Source organism: Ursus arctos, unplaced genomic scaffold (genome assembly GCF_023065955.2).
Source record: "Ursus arctos isolate Adak ecotype North America unplaced genomic scaffold, UrsArc2.0 scaffold_10, whole genome shotgun sequence".
Lineage (NCBI taxonomy): Eukaryota > Metazoa > Chordata > Mammalia > Carnivora > Ursidae > Ursus > Ursus arctos.
Genome location: NW_026622764.1, coordinates 50,168,910 through 50,192,657, shown reverse-complemented (window position 1 = coordinate 50,192,657; position 23,748 = coordinate 50,168,910). Strand labels below are relative to the sequence as shown.

General features: G+C 39.2%; 1 protein-coding gene across 4 annotated transcripts in view; it reads left to right on the top strand.

The window, feature by feature from the left end:
- VWA8 (von Willebrand factor A domain containing 8) overlaps nt 1-23,748 on the top strand; it is a 336,953-nt gene that overhangs the window by 236,521 nt on the left and 76,684 nt on the right. For all 4 annotated transcript variants that reach the window (XM_026493342.4, XM_044381840.3, XM_044381841.3 and 1 more), the window contains 2 exons: nt 4,520-4,601; nt 8,325-8,529. In XM_026493342.4, the coding sequence (XP_026349127.2) occupies nt 4,520-4,601; nt 8,325-8,529 (287 nt within the window). The remainder of the gene's footprint in view (nt 1-4,519; nt 4,602-8,324; nt 8,530-23,748) is intronic.

The following is a 23,748-nucleotide window of genomic DNA, read 5'->3' as shown; positions in this document are numbered from 1 at the left end:
GTGTCAAAATCAGGTAATATAGATCTTCTAACTGTTGGTAGGGATCAGTGGAACCAAAACTACTAAGAGGAAATCAGGGAAAAGGAAGACTTCCAATTAAATTGACCTGGGAGGGTTCTTGCTGAAGGCAGGCCAGGGTGATTAGGCCTTACCTCGAGGATGGTGAAGGCTGAGGAACCTGATCACATGTGAGGGGTGGGGGGTTCTGGGTAAACTGACTTAGCAGGACTCTTGCTAAAAGTGAACAGTACAGAGATGAACACTGAAGCCCAAAAGTTGATGCCTATTTGGGAAGAGGATCCAGAAGAGCCTGACTAGAGTTTGGTCAAAGGAGATGATCCATATTGATAGCTCAATCATTTACTTCCCACGCGGAACGCTATAGTTTATTCATGTGGTCTCTGGTGGTGCACACTGAGGTTCTTTCCGACTTTTGCTATTACAGATAGGGGGCAGTGACTACCCTTGTACCTCTCTCCTTGTGTACCTGCTGAGAGTCTATAGGGTGTATATCAAAGAGCAGAATTACCAAAGTGCTTCCTTGCCTTGTTCCAGCCGCAGAAAAGAGGTCCTGACGCTCCCCATCCTTATTGACTCTTGTAGGGATCAGACCTTTTATTGTGGTGTCAGTTTATCTTTCCCTAATTTTTAATAACTTTGAGAATCTTTTCATATGTTGTGATTTACTCTTCTGAGAATTGCCTGTTTATATCTTTTACCATTTTTCTCTTCATTGTTAGGAGTTTTATTTCCCCTCATTTGTTTAAGTAGTATTCCTTAAATATTTAAAATATATATAAAGTGCTTAGAATGGTGTCTGGCACGTAGGAAGAATTTTATAAATGTGTGCTGTTAAAAAAAAAAAAATCCCTAGGAGAATGATGAAGGGAGATCCCAGGAGAATAGCTGTGCACAGGCCTAAGGATCAACCAGTTCAGATGAGGATACATGAGAAAGTAGTAAATATATGGCTAACAAGCGTTAATTATAAGGAACAAAAATAACAAAAGTTTGTGAAATTTTAAGAAGCATATATCAAAACTATGAGACAATTATAATCCGCAAGTTAGGAGAGGAGTGACTAATGTTAAAGTGTTCTAAGTGCCTTACATTGTTCGGGAGGAAAGATAGGATACTAAGTTTGTGTGTCAGTAAGTTAGGAATAAAGCATATAACTTCCAAAGTAGTAGAGGAAAGATTATGGCATAAGAAATATCTTTGCTCTGGTTAAGAAGCAATCTTTGAGCTGACACTGGTATAAAAAACTTTTTTTGTTTTTGTCTTTTTTAAGTAGGTAGAATCCAGCCATCTGATTAGTCAGGAACTAATGCATATCAGCCTTTTATTAAAGAAATCGGTAGAAGCTTTAAAGCTATTCTCCTGATGGCTTTCACAAAGATGGCATAAGTTTTGTTTAATGAACACAGGGAGAGATTTACTACTTTCTTCCAGTCTTTTTTTTTTTTTTCTTGTTAAATGTTAGCTGCTTTCTTTTTTCTTTTCTTTTCTTTTCTCTTTTCTCTTTTCTTTTCTTTTCTCTTTTCTTTTCTATTCTTTTCTTTTCTCTTTTCTTTTCTTTTTTTAATCACAGACCTGAGCTCTTCAAACACAAAACAACTCTGGATTAAAAGTGATACTCTGTGTTTTGAACTTTAAGTAAATTCAAATTTTTGGCATTGGCAGGATTGCAAGGCACACATTAGTCTTAATCTGTGAACACAGAAGTGCATTGAACTTGGTAGTTAACAGATGTACATCAAATTACGTTGCTAAAAGGAGTGAATTTTTTAATATAATTTCATCTTCCCTCCGAATGTGCTCTCGGTTGATTTGTCTGACAACTTCTATACCTCCTCCTAACCTTGGTGCCGTACACATAAGCTGCCCCCGCTGTTCGCAGGAGCTGTGTGGCAAACACTCAGCCATGGCTTCCCTTCCATCATTAGTGAACTCGTCCTCACGCATAGCTTGTACCTCTCCTTGAAATCCACCTGGATTATAAGTGTAAAGGAAACTTACTGAGCCTCTGTCCTCCCTACAGCGTTGAAACATTTAAAAAGGATAGACAAGACTAACATAACATAATAAAAAATTATTTAAAAAGTAAAAAAATAAAAAATAAATAAAAAGGATAAACAAGGATTTTGCCAAGTTTGGAGGGAAATCTGGCCGTGGTGTTCACTTCCTTGATTCAGTCATGTATTCTGAGCTGATTTGTCTTCAAATCAGTAAACATCAGTGCTGATTATTTTTCAAGTGCTCGCCATTACCACCACCACCACCACCACTCCCTTAATACTGCTTTGAAAAGTGCTTTATAGCCACAAAGTGCCTTTTCTGATACGTGAAAATATTTTTTAGCACCAGGAGTAAAATTCTTGCTTTCCCCTTCTTGAAATAGACACAGCCATTACTGCATTTTCTCACCCTCTTTATGCCATGGAATTAATTTGCACAGTGGGAGAAAAGATATTTTAAAATCAGTTGGCTTACTTTGCGTTCACGGGCCGTCTGAAAGCACTGGTGGCCACAGCTCAGCTTAATACTACTACTTATGAAAAAAGCGCCCGTGAGTGACAAGCCAAAATGTAAGTCGGTTAATGAGGCAGCTCTAGTCATCCCAACCGCTTCAATAACTGGTCATTTTTGGCCAAGAACCTGGGTCTATAAATAATTCAACCTACTTCGGCTGGGTCTTAGCAGCAGGAACTGTCAAAAGTGATAGATGGTGCAAAACTTTATCCAAGACTGACCTCCTATCCCAGGCAGCATTTCCAATGCAGGCTGTGTGTGACTGATGGTAAGCATGCTTGTTGTATATAAATGGCCATCTAGGGACAGCCAGTCCAGCCGGGTGGTCAGGTTACCATAGTAACTCTCTTTTCTTACCCTCTGCTATCCCTGGAAGTGACCTTCCTTTCCTCCTAACCCCCTGACCTCTGGCACTCCTCCTTGCCTTGCTCTGCAGCTCATACCTAACCCCCAGGCCCGTGGGTCCCCAAAGGCCCACGGTGGGTTTTGTTTTGCTATGTGTGGTTTTTTTGTTGTTTTTTTTTTTTTTTAAGGAACGTTCCTCTTTCTGCTGTGGCCTCCTCAGATGAGGCAGGAATCACATCTTCTCTCTCCTTAGTGCTTTGTATAGTGTCTGGTGCAAAGTAAGCCTAACCATGTTTGTTGAATAAATAAGACATATTTTGAGTTTTGAATTTTTCAGAGGGTTTACTCAGAAACCTCCGGCTGCAAACATGAAATAAAAATGCCAAGTTTCTTATTTTTTGTAAACTACATTGGGTAAATTCAGTGTGAACATCCTGGATATCTCATGCTAACCTGAAGTTGTAATAAAAGATAGACAACAGACAAAAATCTTTAAAAAGTATGGGTTCTGTGTAGGGGAGATTTTTTTTCAAGAGACATTAACGGCCAATATCTTCTAAAATGAGGCTGTTTTAAAAAATCGTTATCCTAGGGTCAGCTTAGGCAGGAGCTGTGGGGAGTGGTGGGCAGAGCAGAGATTTCAAAGCCAGGAAGGCCGGGGTTTGAAAGCCATCTCTGTCACTCTCCAGCCGTGTCGTGTCGCCTCAAGCAGGTCACATTATCATCGCACCTCTGTTAGCTTCAGCTTCCTCCTCACTCGAGCAGGAATCATGAATCTTTGTTGTCCACAAAGACTAAGCAGGGTTTCTGGCACACAGCAGTGGCGGCGAGCAGTGATGAGTGTGATACTCAGAGCTTTGGAAGGGAAGTCAGCAGAGCCCTGGAATTGGCTGGGAAACAACTCCAGAATTGGAGGTGGGGGCTCTGGCCCCTGTATGTCATACCCTCTCCTTCCCTCTCGTTTCCATGATCTAGGGCCCTCACCCCCACGGGCCCATCCTCACCTCACCCTCTCCTGTCTCAGAGGCCCTGAAAATTACAGGTAACTTGTGTGCTGAGCAACTACTGATTAAGTGCTTTCCAGTCACTAAGTACATCTCATCCTCAAAATAATGTCTATGATGCGCGGATGCTGTTGTTACCCACATTTTACAAATGACAAAAGAAGCGAGATAACTAACTTGACCAGCATAAAACATGATTCAGAAACGTCAGAGCCAGGATTGTATACCGGGCCAGTACGATTACAAAGTGGTTGCTGCGTCCACTACGTTATACTGTCACTGTGACTTTCGAGGAAGGACAAACAGAATTGGGTGATGACATCTTTTCAATAAACTGTCAGTGCTAAAACGTCTCATCTTGGGAAGCTAGCAAAGACAATGAAAAGAACTTAGGTCATTTTCTGACAGTAAAAAATCATGGCCTAATATGCATATATTTGACGATCTTTGTGTTTCATTGATAAATGAAACCCTAGAGACTAGACTTGGCCCAGGACCTTGTCAGGTGGGTCTCAGAGCTCTCCCTTTGGCTACTGGTAACTTTATTCCACTTTTAGCAACATTCATGCTTTCTTCTGGCCTTATTTTGGCATCGTGCAGTAATTTAATACCCTGCTCTTGTCATGACTTGTTTGCAGATGTGACCCCTCCACAAACAGCTGGTTATATAGAAATCACTGATCTTCAATCAAAGAAACTCCGATATATCCCTATTCCCAGGTAATCCACGTTCACCTTTGTTCTCAGTTCGTATGTCAAATCAAAAGCAAGTCAGGTCTTACCCAGCACTCCGAATAAATGTGTGCTTTGCCTCCTGAAATAGCAAGCTCTTCCCCCCCCCCCCAGTTGCAGTTGGCTTGTATCTTGCTGCTGCTCTGCATGCTTTTCTGCTATTTTTATTTTCATTTGGGAAAAATGTTCAAACGTTATATAGGTATAAGTCTAACAGTCTTCGAGGCTTCATTTCTCTACCATTGATCTATTCATTGATTTATCCCAATGATAAATTTTTCTGTATCTGAAACAGCGTTTTCAGTATTGCAGAAATTTTCATCCTTACTAACTTTATTTTTTTTTAAGTTTTTATTTGAGTTTCTGTTAGTTAACATACAGTGTAATATTAGTTTCAGGCACACAATGTAGTGATTCAACACTTCCATACAACACCCAGTGCTCATCACAAGTACACTCCTTAATCCCCATCACCTATGTCACCCATCCCCCACCCACCTCCCTCTGGTAACCATTAGTTTGTTCTCTACAGTTAAAAGTCTGTTTCTTGGTTTTTCTCTCTCTCTTTTTTCCCCCTTTGCTTGTTTGTTTTGTTTCTTAAACTCCACATATGAATGAAATCATGCGGTATTTGTCTTCTCTGACTGACTTATTTTGCTTAGCATAATACTCTTGAGCTCTAGCCACCATATTTATTAACTTTATATATTAGTTTTTGGAGGTAAATGTGTTCAAAATGTCAAAGGACTTTAAATAGCATTTGTTTAAAATGGTTTTTAAAAATGTTGTGAAGGCTCTACAGCAGCTAAAGGCTTCCAGAGATTTTGAATGGAACTCATGACCACTCACAGCTTCTATTATTGTCCAGTGATGGAAGCAAAGTACGTAAACCAGCTAGACTGAGGGTACAGAAGGAAAACTACGTGCTTGGTTTCTACCCTTGAGGATCACAGTGTCCTCACCAGAAGCTTGCCCCTTTTTGGATGCATCCATGCCTGATCTCCCTCTCTCGGCCGAACCACACACCTGCTCTGGTCTACTTGGCCTAGCTTCCTCATTCTTCCTTACTTTGCCCCCCTCCCCCGCCCACCCCACCCCCACCCCCACCTCCACCTCCAGCCAGCGCCTCCTTCTTCTAATCTTTTACTTTGGCCTAGTTTGACACCATGGCCACTCTGAGACACAACAGACACCCACAGCATCACCAGGCCACTTTCCAGCCACTCCTGCAAGCCCTAGAAGAAACTAGCCCAGTGTGACAGTACACAGTTAACTCCGAAACAGTTTCATTTCTTAGGACCCTTAATCAGGTTCCAAAAATATGAATAATCAAAGCATTACTCAAAAAAATAGGTTTAGTTGTTACAACATATATAAGTATGCCTTCTTAGAGCATCTTAATGTGTCAGTTTAACGGAGAATGGCTTTTAGTCATTTGGGGAAATTCCTTATTCCGTATGAAGTATATGCTTATTAAAACATACTATTTGTTCAAGCAACAAAAGCAAAGAACAGCTTTTTATTCTTTACATTTCTGAAGCATTAATAATTTTTTTCCAGTATTTCTCTTAATTTCTCTCTCATTAGCCCTGGCTTTTATTTCATTGTTCTCTTTCAACTTTCTGTGTGAACCGTATGTGACACCTGCCATGGAAGGAACATCTGGCAGAGCAGCTGTGTAAAGAGCCATTGCCAGCTGGTCATCACGATGCCGTCATTCAGAGCCGCACTGCCCACCAGAGATAGAGTGCAAGCCAGATAGGTCATCGTATAGTCCTTATTAGCCATGTTTTTAAAAAGGAAAAATAAATAGGTGAAATTAACTTTAATAACATTTTATTGACCCGATGTATTTCAAACATTATCATCTTACCATGCACACTGTCTCCTTAAAATAAATAAATAAAATATTTTTTTAATTCTAAAAATATAAAATGTATCATTTTGACACATATTCAATATAAAAATTTTAATGAGATATTTTATATTCCTTTTTTCTTCTAAGTCTTTGAAATCAGCATGTATTTTACACTTTTGGAACATCTCAGTTTGGACGTGCCATATTTCAAGTGCCATGTGATTTGGAGTCTGTTCATTATCAGTATATCCTGAATTTCTCTTGAGATTAGCTTTTGCCATTTTTGGCATATATGCAGTCCAAGAGAACAACCCATCTGGATTTCAGTTTTCCTGCTAGTTGCTTAAATTTAGCATTCTGCTAGATAGCTGGAATTTTCCATCTGATGGCTAACTTCAAATAACAGAAAATACAGTAACACTGTATGTAACTACAGGGCCAAAATGAATACATCACTTTTGCCTTCAGTAAAACTTGAGTATTTTTCCTCAAATTTTTGTTTTATCTGCATCTGTGAAATGATACTGCCTAGCTCTCATCTGTGGGTGTCTGGAGATCTGGGCCTCACTCTACTATAATTCTTTGTGCTCTTTAATGACCTTGCTGTTATGTATTAAGGGGAAGTTGCATTTGAAACAAGGTGAAGAAGAGATTCTAGAGCTGGGGAGCAAACTGTAGTAAATATGTGATTTTTTTTTCAGCACTTTTTTTTGACATATTGAAGAAATTGCCCATATAAATTTCAAGTTTCATGGTATGAAGAGTTAAACATTTAGCCAGTAAATACAGTACTTCACAGTCTTACATCTTGAGTGCTCTTGGAAGACTCTCAAACATTATTGTTTCATGTAGATAAATTTCATTGTTCTGGAATAGCCCTTTACTTCACCATCTGTACCTATTAATTTCTTCCTAAGGCACATATTTTTGAGAGAGCACCAGGAGATAAATCCTGTATTATATCAAATGTTACCTTCTGAGACCTCCTAAAACTGTAAAGTAGTTCTGAAACCCCGGCACCCATCCTACTGTTATTATCCGCTTCATATTAACATTTTCTAAAACTTGTGTGTCCCAGAGTAGCTAGCTCCATCACTCTCTGTCGAGTATCCACTAAGGCGGACTGGAAAGAAAGGTCAGAGTAGTCTGGTTAATTCTTTAGGATATTATAAGATTTTACCCAACATATAGTGGTTTTGTGGTCTTCCCAGATCTACATTGTGGTTTATTATGTTTTTATTTTCTGGTCAGACTATCCCTTTAGACCATTTATTTCATATAGAAAATATCAGATGTGTTTAGAGAGCCAACACAGGTAATTAGAATTTCTAATCTGTTTCTTTTGTATAGTGAGAGCTATACTCAGATAAAGGAAGTGTGTAGTTGACTTACAGGCAAAAGCTGCATTTCTAGAAATGAATATATAACAAAGGAAATATGTATGTATGAAATATGTAATATGAGAAATACATAAATTCCTTGTTATAAATTCCTGTAACTTCCTAAGTTAGAAAATGCGAAGTATTAAATACAAATGCAGTTAAAGCCCATAAACGAGACCTCAGTTTCAGCACTCAGACTGAAACTTGGAGCCCTAAGGAGTGAGTCCAGCATTGCCGGTGCATGAGACATGAGTTGGTTTAGAGTTCTTTTCCTTCTGACAGTGAATGCTAGTATCATCGGGAGTCCACAAATACAGAAAAGCACAAATAACCAATAGATAACTGTGTATTTTTTTCTTGCAGATGAATCTCTTGGTATCTTTTAATGTGCTTACTATTAGAATTCTTTATAGCAAGTTTAATGAACCAGAATTACTACCAATCGACTGACTACTGTAATTTCCTTATCAGGTCGCAATCTCTCTCGCCCTATACCACATGGCTATCTACTATTTCGGACACAGATGCACTGCTAGCTGAGTGGGGCAAAGGTGGTGTTGTTACTGTAGATATGGGAGGTCGCATCAGGCTCTGGGAAACTGGACTTGAGCATCTGCAGCGATCACTAATGGAATGGAGAAACATGATTGGACAAGAAGGTGACAGACATATGCAGGTACCGCTCAAATTACCTTCCCTCTTAAAGGTGCATATTCAGGTATAAATTTAGTTCCATGTGCCACAGTCGTGGAAACTGCTGGCCCCAAAACTTAAATATCATTGTTTAAATAGCTAAAATAATTTCTCATAATAGAAAAAAAAAATCTATCCGTCTAGAGAGTGAAAAAGTTAAAATGTGCCCATTTTTTGGTCAGTGCTTATATATGCAGGTCCCTCACATCACAACATGAGAACACAATCAGCTTTCGTTGTCTAACCTCCAGCATTAATCAGTTTCTAGCACTGCCTTTACATCTGTTCTGACTTTCACTGCCATTGTCCGCAGCATCTCTACATGCTACCAAGGAAGCAGAGATACTGATATAAAATGCAGCCCGTTACCGTGGGGCCAAGACCTGTAGCCTAGAGAAGATAAGTAAATGACACACCCAGTAGAGATGCATCTGTCCCAACTTTCTTATGTCCCAATCATGCAGACTTAACAGTGGTGAGAAGTAGACGCAACCCTGCATGGAAAGAAACATGGAAACAGGGCACCAAAGTGAGAGGACACTCTAGAAATGACTTGGTCCCCAGCTAATCTAATCTAGCTGCTGTCTGGAACTCCCATGAACAATGAGGAAATCTGTGTGCCCATAAACACTGAAGCATATCAGAAAAGGATTTATTTGTAATTGATTTTTTTTAATCTTCAGAAGAAAACTTCGCTGTTTACATTTCATTTTTATCCAGCAAGGTAGGAAAGAAAAGTAGGTTCCTGCCGGCTGTGTTGCTCTGTAAAGAGCCAATTCACAAGATAAAAAATTTCCACAAACTATTCCATTGATACCTGATTAATAATTACTCTTTTATGTGGTTATTTTTGTGATTTCCCTTAAAGGAGAAATGTTTAGATGTGTGAATGAATAATCCATATTTCTCTTAGATTCTTGAAAGTTTATAGGAACATTTTGAAGATTGCAAACCAACGTAGGCAAGCAACCTCAACTTCTTTTGAAAGGGTATGAATGTATTAATTTAATTAAGCTAAAACAAATACATTGCTCTAAAATAAACAGGTCATTCAGAGCCGTGAATCTGTCATAGCAACAGACCGAATGTTGGTCACTGTCCATAACGATAATTGGAAAATTAATTAACTATGCTTCTGCTTCTCTTATTATTCTAAACATTAGTTTCTTCTCCTTGTGAATTAAGCTCCTCTTTTCATTAGAGTGATTGAGGCCTAAGAGTAAATACTATTGTATTTGTATTTCTTATATTCTATTTCAATTTCTTATATGTCATAGAGATGAAAGGTCATATTTTTCCAATGGTCAAGATTGTGGCCTAAATTAAGTTTCTTCCAAAATAGAATTTTAAAAAGGAATTTTACTCATGATTTTCATAACTGGTCTTGACTGCTACAAAAGTTAACCCCTATTTTTGTTTTAGCCATATGCTCTTCTCTTCCCACTGACTTCCCCAACTCTGGTGTTCGTCTTCCTATTCCCAGCTTAGCATACTGATTGATACACAGTAGGCAATTAATATGTTTGTGTATGCTCGCACTCACATATACTAAATTGCACTGGCCATTGAAGCTATTTGATAAAAAATGGAGTTGTTCTTCTGAACTGTCACAAATAATTCATTTGTTTTTATTGTAACCAAATAAGTTTTTATTGAATGAATATCTATAGTTAATAAGTTAGAAATGAACAGAAATATATTATCTAACATCCCAACAATAATCAAAATACTTGGCTACAGTTTACAAGGCAACATCTGGTCCTTCCCAGACCAAACATTTTCCAGGAAATGTATAACTTTATGTCTCCAGTTCAGAGTTCAGCTGTAGCAGAAATAAGACTTACTCAGAAATAGGGGCGCCTGGGTAGGCTCAGTTGTTAAGAATCTGCCTTTGGCTGAGGGCGTGATCCCAGTGTTCTGGGACCGAGCCCCACATCAGGCTCCTCTGCTGGGAGCCCGCTTCTTCCTCTCCCACTCCCCCTGCTTGTGTTCTCTCTCTCACTGGCTGTCTCTCTGTCAAATAAATAAATAAAATCTTAAAAAAAAAAAAAAAAGACTCAGAAATAAAGTTACACATTTGAGAATTGGATGTTAGTTTCATATAGAAACTTAGAATAGATGTTATCCGACCTTCTCCTTCCATTCCTGATGTTCCTAAATCCATTTTGGTTGATACTGGAATATATATTTATATGCATACTCAAACCTAGAAACAAACTGAGTGTGCGTCTTTATGTCTAAACAGACAGGATTAATTATCCAAATGGCCTGCCATTGTTTTAGTTTTTGGTCGTATCTCTTCTCTTCTCTCTGCTTGCTAAATAATGAGACAGTATATTTAATTGCTCTTCTTTAGACCAGTTCCTGTTATTATTTACAAGCAGTTTACCCAACCATATCCAAATAGGAATCATTATGGAGCGATGGTAGTAACGAGCAAAAACGTGTCTTTACGGTTCCTGTACCACGTGATCCCTCAAGCTGTTCCTCATTTATGGGCCCTTTATTCGGCATTTGTCTACTCCTGGTTGTGGAGCTTGAAAAATGCCTTTCTTAGAAATATTGAGGGAAGAGAGTGTGTTCTCGGGACCATCCTTGTCGCTGGCTAAATGCCAGCTGCTTTCCCTGTTCCTGGCAGAGTAACCCGATCTCCATCTAGTGGCGAAATGCACTTATTTTACATCACGGAAATTTAAAAGGCCTGCGCTGCACCTCAGGCATTTGAGGCTGCCCCGGGCCTGCTGTCCTGGGGGGTGTACACACACCTGTTCTCTGCGGTTCCTGTTGGTCAGGAGACGCTCCTTAAGGTCAGCAGAGAAGGCAGGCAAACCACCTGCCAAGCCCTGCCCCGCTTATCGACTCACCTTTTTTCCTGATTCTTCTGCATGGTAGCAGAACTGTTGATGTTTAGATATACCTCAGTTACACGCTTCATCACTGTCCTTTATATCTTGCTACATTTCAGCCTTCTAGAGTTATTAGTTCTGTAGCCATTGTTGCTTTGAATTTTTATTTTTGCCTAATGAATTAATTGATAGTTTTCTTTCATGAATACAGTTTGCAAGAGAGTATTTATTGAGCTCTGCATATAAAATGTGCTCATTAATTTCACATGCTTTGATTGGAAACATGTGTTTTTCTTACAGCAAATAGCTGTAACAACAAACAGAAAGTGTCAGTGTAATTGTTGTTCTAAAAGCCCATGATTAAGAATTCATATTTATGGGGTGCCTGGGTGGCGCAGTTGTTGGGTGTCTGCCTTTGGCTCAGGGCGTGATCCTGGCGTTGTGGGATCGAGCCCCACATCGGGCTCCTGTGCTAGGAGCCTGCTTCTTCCTCTCCCGCTCCCCCTGCTTGTGTTCCCTCTCTCGCTGGCTGTCTCTGTCAAATAAATAAAACAAAAAATCTTTAAAAAAAAAAAAAAAAGAATTCATACTTATGGGGCGCTCAGGTGGCTCAGTCTGTTAAGCATCTGCCTTTGGCTCAGGTCACGATCTCAGGGTCCTGGGATCCAGCCCTGCATTGGACTCCCTGCTCAGCCCCCTCTGCTCCTCCCCCATCAGAGTGCTCGCTCACTCTCAAATAAATAAATAAAATCTTAAAAAAAAAAAAAAAGAATTCCTATTCATTACTTTTAGACTCCATATTTTCAGAAGCGTGTGTTAATTATAAGTCAGAATTTTTCTGACCATACTTCATAGGGTTCTTTATTTATACAGTATACTTTTCATATTTTTATTTAGTTACATTTGGATTCATCCCAAAAGGCTGTAAAAGCTACACCACATTTTTCCTCGGAAATGAAAGCATCTTCTCTAAAAAGCTCCTGGTGACTACTCTTGGGGAGCACAAAAGTTAAAAGTTACAGCTTTCAAATGTTATTGTCTAATTACAATAAACTAAGTAGAAAGTAGATCTTCTATATATTACTGGTAGAATCTCTTTGAGGCCTTTGAATAGTACTTTCTTATCTGTATACTTTTAAAATGGATAGAGTCTTTGAAACCCATTGTGGGACTGGAACTTACTCATTCTTACAGTGGAGATAGTACCTGGTACACAGTAGATACATAGAGGCATGAAACAAATACGTAGAAAAGATAACTAATTTATATTAAGCACCATTAATTCTTTCCCCCTTTTAAAGATGATATTCTAGGAATATGAGTAAAGGTAGATTGCTGTACTTTGGTAAATAATCCTGGCCATTATTATTTTTTAAAGATTTTATTTATTTGACAGAGAGCGACAGCCAGCAAGAGAGGTAATACAAGCAGGGGGAGTGGGAGAGGAAGAAGCAGGCTAACAACTGCGCCACCCAGGCACCCCCTGGCCTTTTCTTTAACTACTAGCTCAACAGTTAGGATTTTTTCTTAAGGTTTCAGTAAGATGGAACGTCCTGCTTCCAGGTTTGGAAACCACTAGATCATTTCATTGGCCCTCTAATAGTACATTCAGTTTTGCAGTATGCAGATTGTTCTCTCCACGTGCTCTGAGGGGGTTTGCAATCCTTCGTTCTTTTTAAGGAGGATAGTTCATAGTTTACTCTTGTACTTCATTCATCACTTTGGCCAGTAACTCTGAAAATACTTAACAGTCTAATTCAGTGGATCATTATTATAGAACAATCCATATTTTATAGGATTGTTATATGTACATATATCTTTGGAAATCTTCCTTGGCCCAAAAGGGTAATGCTTTTTTTTTTTTTTTTAATTTTTATGATTTCCCACCATATCTCCTAGCAATACGTGAGTAGAGCCGGTTTTCAGCAAGATGGTCTAGCCATTTGCCTATCTGGTAACATTTGAGCAATGCCTCTAATGATTTGCCCATGTTTGTTCTTGTTAGAGAAATTCCCAGCCATAGAAATACATTTTGAATCTAGATTTTGAATAAGACTTTCAGATTTGAATAAGGTTTCTAATGAAAATGCAAGAAGGCTGGGGGAGTGGAATACCCCGTGATGTGCTGATAGATCAGTTCTTTAGGGAGGGCAGGGCAGGGCGGGGCCATTTATAATGTTTGCCAATTTCCATGGTGTAGATACTCCCTCTATGGTTGGTTTCAAGCTGCCAAAGTTAATAATCTCCTTGCTAAATGTCTGAGAGTTCAGCAGCCATCTCTCACAAAGTGGTACAGTCAGGCTCCAGCATGCCACTGGCTTGATTAAACCTTTAGCTCCCCGAAGAGAATTATCACAGTTACCTATCTGCAAGGTCTTTCAGAAATCAGGCAACAGAAATGTGGTGAGAGAGAAGGCAGCAGAAAAAGGAAAGAAGTACTGAGAACACAGGTAAGATGGTGTCATATTGTCCCTGGGAAGTGCTGAAGCCTGCAGTTGTCGCAGTTATAGATTGGCGATGCTCCTTCTGAACCAGGAATCCAGTCTGAGCAAAGAATGGGAAAGAAGTCTCCATTCAAATAGGATGACACTCATGGGTTCATGAGTACAAGCCTCCTTTTTTACAAACACCATTTCAGAAGGAAATTGCCAGCTGATTTTGACACTCCTCCAGAAGCAGTGCTTCCATTAGATCCCAACTTCATCCGTAATTGCTAAACATAACTAAAATTAAATGAGCAACCACCTCCCTAAGACAAGCAAATCAACAAGCTTGTGACTTTCAGGAAGGCCATGAGTTTTCATGAACCTTTATGCGCATATCCAACAAAAATAATAATCCTATAAATTACAACAACTGTGGGCATGATAGTGTCTTAAACTAACACTAAAAACAGAAATATCATCTCTCTTTCTCATTGTAGAAAAGACCTAACCTTAGGGAATTGTCTTTCTTTTTTTTTTTTTAATAATAATTTTTTATTATGTTATATTAGTCACCATACAGTACATCCCTAGTTTTTAATGTAAAGTTCCATGATTCATTACTTGCGTATAACACCCAGTGCACCATGCAATATGTGCCCTCCTTAATACCCATCACCAGCCTATCCCATTCCCCCAACCCCCCTCCCCTCTGAAGCCCTCAGTTTGTTTCCCAGAGTCCATAGTCTCTCATGGTTCATTCCCCCTTCTGTTTACCCCCCCCCCCTTTCTTCTTCCCTTTCTTCTCCTACCAATCTTCCTACTTCTTATGTTCCATAAATGAGTGAAACCATATGACAATTGTCTTTCTCTGCTTGACTTATTTCGCTTAGCATTATCTCCTCCAGTCCCGTCCATGTTGCAGGAAATGTTGAGAAATCGTTCTTTTCGATGGCTAAGTAATATTCCATTGTATATATGGACCACATCTTAATCCAGTCATCTGTTGAAGGGTATCTCGGCTCCTTCTACGATTTAGCTATTGTGGACAATGCTGCTATGAACATTGGGATGCATATGGCCCTTCTCTTCACTCCGTCTGTATCTTTGGGGTAAATACTCAGTAGTGCAATTGCTGGATCATAGGGTAGCTCAATTTTTAACTTTTTAAGGGACTTCCACACTGCTTTCCAAAGTGGCTGTACCAACTTGCATTCCCACCAACAATGTAGGAGGGATCCCCTTTCTCCACATCCTCTCCAACATTTGTTGTTTCCTGCCTTGTCAATTTTTGCCATTCTAACTGGCATAAGGTGGTATCTCAACATGGTTTTGATTTGAATTTCCCTGATGGCTAATGATTTTGAACACTTTTTCTCAATTGATGCAGAAAAAACATTTGACAAAATACAGCATCCTTTCCTGATTAAAACACTTCAGAGTGTAGGGATAGAGGGTACATTCCTCAATTTTATAAAAACCATCCATGAAAAGCCTACAGCAAATATCATTCTTAACGGGGAAAAGCTGGAAGCCTTTCCCTTAAGATCAGGAACATGACAAGGATGCCCACTCTCGCCATTATTATTCAACATAGTACTAGAAGTCCTTGCAACAGCAGTCAGACAACGAAAAGGGATAAAAGGTATCCAAATCGGCAAAGAAGTCAAACTGTCTCTCTTCGCAGATGACATGATACTCTATATGGAAAACCCAAAAGACTGCACCCCCAAACTACTAGAAGTTATAGAGCAATTCAGTAATGTGTTGGGATACAAAATCAATGCTCAGAAATCAGTTGCATTTCTATACACGAACAATGAGACTGAAGAAAGAGAAATTAGGGAATCCATCCCATTTACAATAGCACCAAAACTCATACATTATCTCGGAATTAACTTTACCAGAGACATAGAGGATCTATGTTCTAGAAACTACAAATCACTCTTGAAAGACATTGAAGAAGACACAAAAAGATGGAAAAATATTCCATGCTCATGGATCGGAAGAATTAACATAGTTAAAATGTCTATGCTACCCAGAGCAATCTACACTTTCAATGCCATCCCGATCAAAATACCAATGACATTTTTCAAAGAAATGGAACAAATAGTCCTTAAATTTGTGTGGAACCAGAAAAGGCCCTGAATCGCCAAGGAATTGTTGAAAAAGAAAAACAAAGCTGGGGGCATCACGTTGCCAGATTTCAAGCTATACTACAAAGCTGTGATCACAAAGACAGCATGGTACTGGCACAAAAACAGACACATAGACCAATGGAACAGAATAGAGAACCCAGAAATGGACCCTCGACTCTTTGGGCAACTAATCTTTGACAAAGCAGGAAAAAACATCCAGTGGAAAAAAGACAGTCTCTTCAATAAATGTTGCTGGGAAAATTGGACAGCTACGTGCAAAAGAATGAACTTGACCACTCTCTCGCACCATACACAAAGATAAACTCCAAATGGATGAAAGACCTCGATGTGAGACAGGAATCCATCAAAATCGTAGAGGAAAACATAAGCAGCAACCCCTTTGACATCGGCCACAGCAACTTTTATCATGACACATCTCCAAAGGCAAGAGAAACAAAAGAAAAAATGAACTTGTGGGACTTCATCAAGATAAAAAGCTTCTGCACAGCCAAGCAAACAGTCAAAAAAACTAAGAGGCAGCCCACAGAATGGGAGAAGATATTTGCAAATGACACTACAGATAAAAGATTTACAAAGAACTTCTCAAACTCAATACACGTGAAACAAACAAATCATAAAATGGGCAGAAGATATGAACAGACACTTTTCCAATGAAGACATACAAATGGCTAACAGACACCGGGAATTGCCTTTCAAATCATCAGCACCAGAAGTATTTTAGCTCTTTTCTTTCATGACAGACCTTAAGATCATTATTCTGTATGTTACTATATCCCCAGTGCGTATTACTTAACAATATGATCAGCAAGTAAAGAAGTAATCTTAGCAATATTTAAAGTATAAAAGGAAAATAAATTAATTATGTAATATATGAGTTATAAATTGAGATGTCGAATGCAATGAATATGTTGACAAGCAATGGCTCTAGAATGTTTATGATTCTGAGTTCATTATGTATATTGTTCTGTATAATCGCATCACAATGGCTATAGAAATAAAACCTTGCTGTTACATTTATAAATAAAATTTTAATTTTATTCATAAGCAGTACAGCCTATTGGCTCTACTTTCCTGTTATAATATAAAGACAATACCACTGTACTTTACAAAGTTGTTTTAAGAATGAAATGCATTAGTACCTAGCACCAAAGTACTCATAAACAAATAAAAATTAGAAACTTAGAATTTAGGTAATATTGGGCCATAGAATTCTTTAATGCTTATATGGAAACAAAGCCAAATTAAAAAGAGGTTTTTGTGTTCCCAAACACCTAATATTAAATTATGACCCAATGAGTTACATAATTCATCATCTATCTTAGTGTTATAAGATGTGAGGTTTGTTTATAATCCTGTTTAGGAAAAGTTTTGTCGGGCCCAAAAAAGGAATTTAAAAAATGGTCTGTGCCGAAACCTGTCAGCTTGAAGAAAAGCAGGAAATCAATGATAGGACTATTGTCAGCAGCGGATTATAGTGTTTAACCTTATTCAAAAGACAAATTAGAACAGGACCGAAAAACACACAGCAAAATATACATCATCTTTAGCCTGAGTCCTGAGAGCAGTAAAAAGAGCAAGTCAAATTTGAAGCTGTCTTTCTTAGTTTTTCCATATGCAGTACTCTTTTGTCTCTCCTTACAACATTCTAAAAATGTCTCTTTTTATTTTCTATTTGCTCGCAAGGTCAAGCCACAGGCACCATCTCTAACCTCTCTTCTTTGAAGAATTCCAACCATTCTTTCATTTATTTAATTAACATTTGCTAAGCACCCGGAATTGCTAGGAGAAAGAAAGAAATCAGATACAGGTACTGACCCAGGGAACTTACAGTCACGTAGAGCTATAACCAAATAAATTGAAGTGCAGTGTGGTAAATAAACTGACAGGAACATGATTAAAGCCTCCGAAGACAGCACAGAAAAACTTGACTCTTATCTTTGGAAGGAGTTCCAAGATGAAATAATCCCTGAACCCAGTTTCTGAGGAAGAGGGTAGGGACTCCTGATAAATCAAATGCATGTGATTAGTTTTTGTCTCTTGCCAAAATCCCAGTAAAAGAACAATAAAGGATAAAAAAAAAAAAAAGTACAAACCCACATGGACAAAGAGAACTAGAGACGCAGCAACACTTCGGAGGATGGAAAATAAATGGGTGGGTGGTAAACTGAGTTGTCAGCTGGAGAGAGCTAAAACCCGTTCCTCCAGGAGGGGAAGCCTGTAAGAGCAAGATGCTGTACTGTGCAGAAGCCCGCGAAGCATGAGGACATCCGCACTTGTAGACACCATGTACCTCTGAAGGTTAGAGCGTGCAGGTGGCCCTGAAAGTTGGAAGATTAATTGAAAGTCTCTATTGAGACCATTTGGATATCCCGATTTTCTCCTTCATCTTATGCGCTTGGGCCACCGGCTCTTCTCTAGGCTGTTCAGAAACAGGAGCTGTAATGGAGATTTATACAATTTAGGACAAGAGTAAGACCATATAGAAAACAAGAAGATAAAGTGAAAGTCTGCTTTTCTTATTTAGATCCCATGAAGGTGGCATCCACATTATACACTTGGAGCAGAAGAGTAGAAAAATCCTTTCTGGAAACTGACATGTCCAAGAGAAAAGCCTTTCTGATGCTAATATTTGGAAGTTTCTCCCTAGTAACCTTACAAGAAGACCCACTTATTGTCAAGACCTACCTTTATGCAAAGATGTTTTCAGCCCCCTTATTCTTAAATATTAATGGATAGCCTCTTAAACAAAAAAAAAAAAAAAGAAATCAAAACAAATCAACAGAAAATAGAGATGATGCAGAAAGAAGAACCTTTCACAGAGTGACAATTGATATTCTCAGAGAACTAAGAGAAAATATGATATTCATAAAACAAAAAGGTGATGCTATTTTAACATAGGAACTTTCAAAGAACAGGAAAGATGTCTTGGAAATTGAGCATTGAGTCATGTATAGAAGAGTTCGATCACTATATTGTATACCTGAAACTAATATAACACTGCATGTTAACTATAGTGGAATTAAATAACCAACCAGCCAACCAACCAACCAACCAACCAAACAATGCTATATGGAGGGGAAAAAAAGTAGTATCAAAAACTCTGTAGAAGGGGTTGGACATTCATTTGCTAGTTGTCTCCTGTTTCTATAACACATTTAAAAGTTGAAAAGTTAAAAGACACAAGGCCCAGTAGGGAGTTAAGATGATTTTCTAGAACGAGTTTCATGTGAACCTCTGTAAGACTTGCTGACAGGAAGACAGAGGTAGGAAAATGGGTCTTCTCCCATGGACTTCTGCTCACTTTCCAGGCAGAGCACAGCCGCTGTATTTCCCCCACGATCTATAACCTAATGACAGGGCCATCAATATTCTCTGCTTCCATCAGAAAACTGCTAAAAGCATTGGCTCCCCTAGGGAAATGTGCAGTATTTCTGGAGCGGGAGTGTGAAGCTTACAAGCTATAGGGCAGAGCAGAAAATTGGCTAGGACCCAAAAGCCAGAGGAACTAGACTAGCTGGTCTGTCCCAGAGGAAGCTGGCATTTTATTCACTTAGAAGTTGCCTTGCTTTTCCAAACAGCTGTGTTCTCATGATTTTATTTAACCAGTCAAGGATCAGTCTTAGCTATGTTTGTGTACCCACAAAAAAAAAAAAAAAAAACTGTCACTGCATTTTTTAAATTAATTGATTTATCAGTAATTGTCTGCATATAACAGTGAAAACTTTTAAGTACAATCTCAGTATGTACTAATGAATGGCCCTCCAGCAACAAATTTCAAGCAACAATTGATACCTGTAGATCCAAATATAATTACATATTTGCCATCATAAATACTTTCTTTGGTGAGGAAAAAGTTTTCCTGTCATGTCATTATATCTATAATCTAATGGTTCTATTAGTTGAATCTCAGTTCCTTAAAAACTCTGTTGGTTCCCCCCAAATCCACCCCATATTTCTAGTTGATTTTTTATATAACAGTGTATATATCTAGACCTGCCTTCACAAAAGTCAACAAACCATAATCTCCTAGGGAGACAGTGGTGATCCTAGCTGTGGAGTTTCCTTGTGGGATGGGCTGGTGGTCATCTATTGAATTATGGAAATTACGGACGAACAATAGATACTTGAGTCCCTTGGGAACCAGCCATCCAGAATGTTCTTGTGGAGCACTTGCTCTGTACCCACCAACGTAGGACCTGTGGGGAGATGCGGGAATACTGAAATATGGAACATGGTTTTTACCCCAGGGCATTTATACTATGTAATTCGGCAGGTGAGGCTGATAGGAAACAGCGGCAAGTCGTACAAAACAATTTGTAGTTCAGTGTAAATTGGGGAGTTTGGGCCCAGTGCCATAGTAGTTCAGAAGAGAAGTAGGTATGCAGACAAAATTTATAAGGGAAGGAGGTGGGGCTTGGGCTGAACTTTTATTTTATTTTATTTTATTTTATTTTATTTTATTTTATTTTATTCTGTCTTTAGATAGTTCAAAAAGAGAGTTCAGAGCTTTCCAGGCATTCCAAAAATCATGACCACAGGCATAGATACAAATGAGCACTGTGTGTTTCCTTAATAAGAGGATGAGCTGTGCCATAGGCTTGGATCACGACAAATCTGGGAGTGACCTGGTGCAGATACCAGAGGAACAGTAAGCAAATGCCACAGCCAGTGTGATGCAAGCCCAGCGGGCAAATCCAGGTTGAACCCCAACTATCCCAAAGAGACAGTTGGAGGGTATACCAAAGCAGGAATGGGAGTAAGAGCTGGGTCTGCGACCACCAGATGTGCTCAGGCTGGGGGATTTCAGAAGACGGCGTGATTTCGCTTCGGCTCTGTCTTGCTGGCACAGGACATTTTTAAAGGTAGTTGAAAGGATGTTAGTCTGTTTAGGCATATCTGTAGCAAATTGTAAGACAAATTTAAGTAAAAGCAAGGGGTATCTTTGGGGGAGCAATCAGGAGTCACTTGAATAGGAGAAACTAGACTGCATGAAGGTCCAATGAGGCTTGTAGGTTCCCTGTGCCTAGGAGCTGCTGAAGGTCATTGAATAGGAAAAATAGAATAATGAGGGCTGTATTAGGAAGATGGACCTGGGAGTGATGTGCAGTTTGGAAAGAACCCCAGGTGAACTAGGGCAGCTAGTTGAGTTGGTGGAGAAGGTCTGAGTGCGGGACATGGAGGCAGACATTATGTGTCTAGTTTGGATATCTGGCAATATGGCAGCTCACTGTAGGCACCAGGAGAGTTGGAGAGGAGATAGGAGTCAGGCATTTTGAGTATGCTGAGTCTGAGGTAACGGTGAGATACCTCACTGACCGTGTACAGTTGGTAATTAGAGATACATCACTGGACTAGAGATTCAAGCTAGCGAGAGTTGTAACAATTAGCATTGAGGTTTTAGTTGAAACCATGAAAATGGTTAGATGCTAAGGAGAATAGAGAGGAAATGATCAGGACAACTGAGCTTTGTTTTTAGAAAAACCTACTGATATTTCCAAAAGCATATTCTCAGAACCCTCTTTAATAAGGAATTCATGTTCAAGCTGTTGGAAGACACTATAATTCAGCAGCCTCTTAGAGATGAAATTAGAATTAGTAAATATCTGGCTTTGAAAAGTCCCAGTAAAGAAACCTGTTTAATTTGTTTAACCCAGTAGTCCCCAAATCTATTCATATTCTTTTGAATACCTCAGCAAGTGGCCAGTCTTTAAAGATTTGTTTGTTTGTTTGTTTGTTTGTTTATTTAAGAGAGCGAGAGTATGCAAGTTGGGGGGGGGGCAGAGGGAGAGGGACACTCCGCACTGAGTGCTGAGCCCTATGCAGGGCCCGTCCCACAACCCCAAGATCATGACCTGAGCCAAAATCAAGAGTTGGGTGCTCGGCCAGCTGAGCCACCCAGGCACCCTGATTGTCAGTCTTTATATTCCTGGTTTTCCTCACTGCAGTTCACCATTGACTTTGTGTAGCAGATCTCGTAGGACAAGACCTTTATACTAATTCTGAACCTGACTCGGGTCAGGCTACAGCCACGTTGCATGGCATTTTTGACTTCAGAGAATAGATCTGGAATGCTAGGGTTGACAGTTAAAAGAATAATTTATTCCTGTATCTTTGAAGAGGGGACCTATTATTTCTTGTGATTCCAGATTTATTATGGGAAAAGTATAAAAATGAGCATACATAGAGCATTAAAAGTGATAAAATTCAGCTCACATTAAACATAAACTATAAAAGGGAATTTATTGGTTCATGTGACCTAGTCTCTCTCCTCTTGGCTCTGCTTTTTCCTGGAGTGGCTTCATTCTTACAAAGCCTTTCTCCGTCTGGTGGCAAAGATAGCCCTGCTAGTGCTAGGCAATACATGGTTCTCATAGCTGACAGTCCCAGCAAAAGGGGCACGTCTCTGCCAGTAATTTCAGCAGGAGTCTTGAGGGGTACTCCAATAGGCCTGTGAAGTCACTTGCCTATCCCAAACCAATCACTGTGACCAAGTGGACGGGACGTAGGTCATGTCTTCACTCCTGAAGTTTGGGATGAGTGAGGATGCTATCGGTCCCATCCGAACCACAAAATTAGGAATTAAGAATAAGGGAAATACTCCAAAAGAAGTACCGAATAAACAAAAATCATGACCATGTGATTTTTTTTTTTTTGGTAGTTTTGACAGCTAAAGCCACTCCCTTGCAAGTGACAACTAATGACCTTTCTAGGCTAGGGCTTCCAGAAGGCTAGAACTATTGTCAGACTTATTTTGTTTTGCACTCAGCATGACATTCATGAAACATGAGTCTTAACAAATGCAATATGAAGATAATTGGGACAATGATTGATCTATAGCATTCATTCATTTCATCTTCCATTTAGTTCCTAGAGCGAATACCTCAGAAATATATGCTTAGTTTTCTAAGCACATGTGGGGCAGAAATAAATACTCTAGTTACAATTGTCTTATGAGACTTTCCAGTTGTGAGGATTCTGGACAAAACTGTCAAGTCTTTTTTGACAGCGCTCTGATGGTATTACCGTGGGTTTTCCTCCCAGCGAAAAAAACTTAGTAATATTGGATCATTTTCATTATTTTTTCTTTCAGATATTTCTGTTTTAAGAAGTGAACACAATGCTGTTAAAGGCCCTACATTTCACATTGCTGGTATGGGTTGAATAATCCTTTCCATTAAGAGCAATGACATCTCTAGAACCCCGGTAGGGAAGTCTAAATGTAACGAGGTTTTGTGCTAGCCAAAGGGGAAAGTGCCACATTTGACTGTGAGTCATTACCTCAACCACTCTGCCATCATATTTACATATATAAGTCATTGCCCAGAAAGAGGAAACCCTGACATAATATCAGAAACAAATTCATGTGTTCTAAATCTGGTTTGAGTTAACCCATAGGACTCCCAACAACATGTAAGGACTGTTTCACAGCAATAAATAGAAGCTATTATTGTTACTATGGTTCTCTTAATACTCAAGTACAATGTTTTTCCCCCATCCTATAGCCCATAATTACTTAGAAGTTTAAAAATTAGGTGCTCGGGTGCCTGGGTAGCTCAGTTGGTGAAGTGTCTGCCTTCAGCTCAGGTCATGATCCCAGAGTCCTGGGATCCAGCCCCACATTTGGGCTCCTTGTTCAGTGAGGGGTCTGCTTCTCCCTCTCCCTTTGCCCCTTCCCACTGCTTGTGCTTTCTCTCTCTCTCAAATAAATAAATAAAATCTTTTAAAAAATTAGCTGCACATCTCTCTGGTTTGACAATAGGGTAAGTTTCTTGCT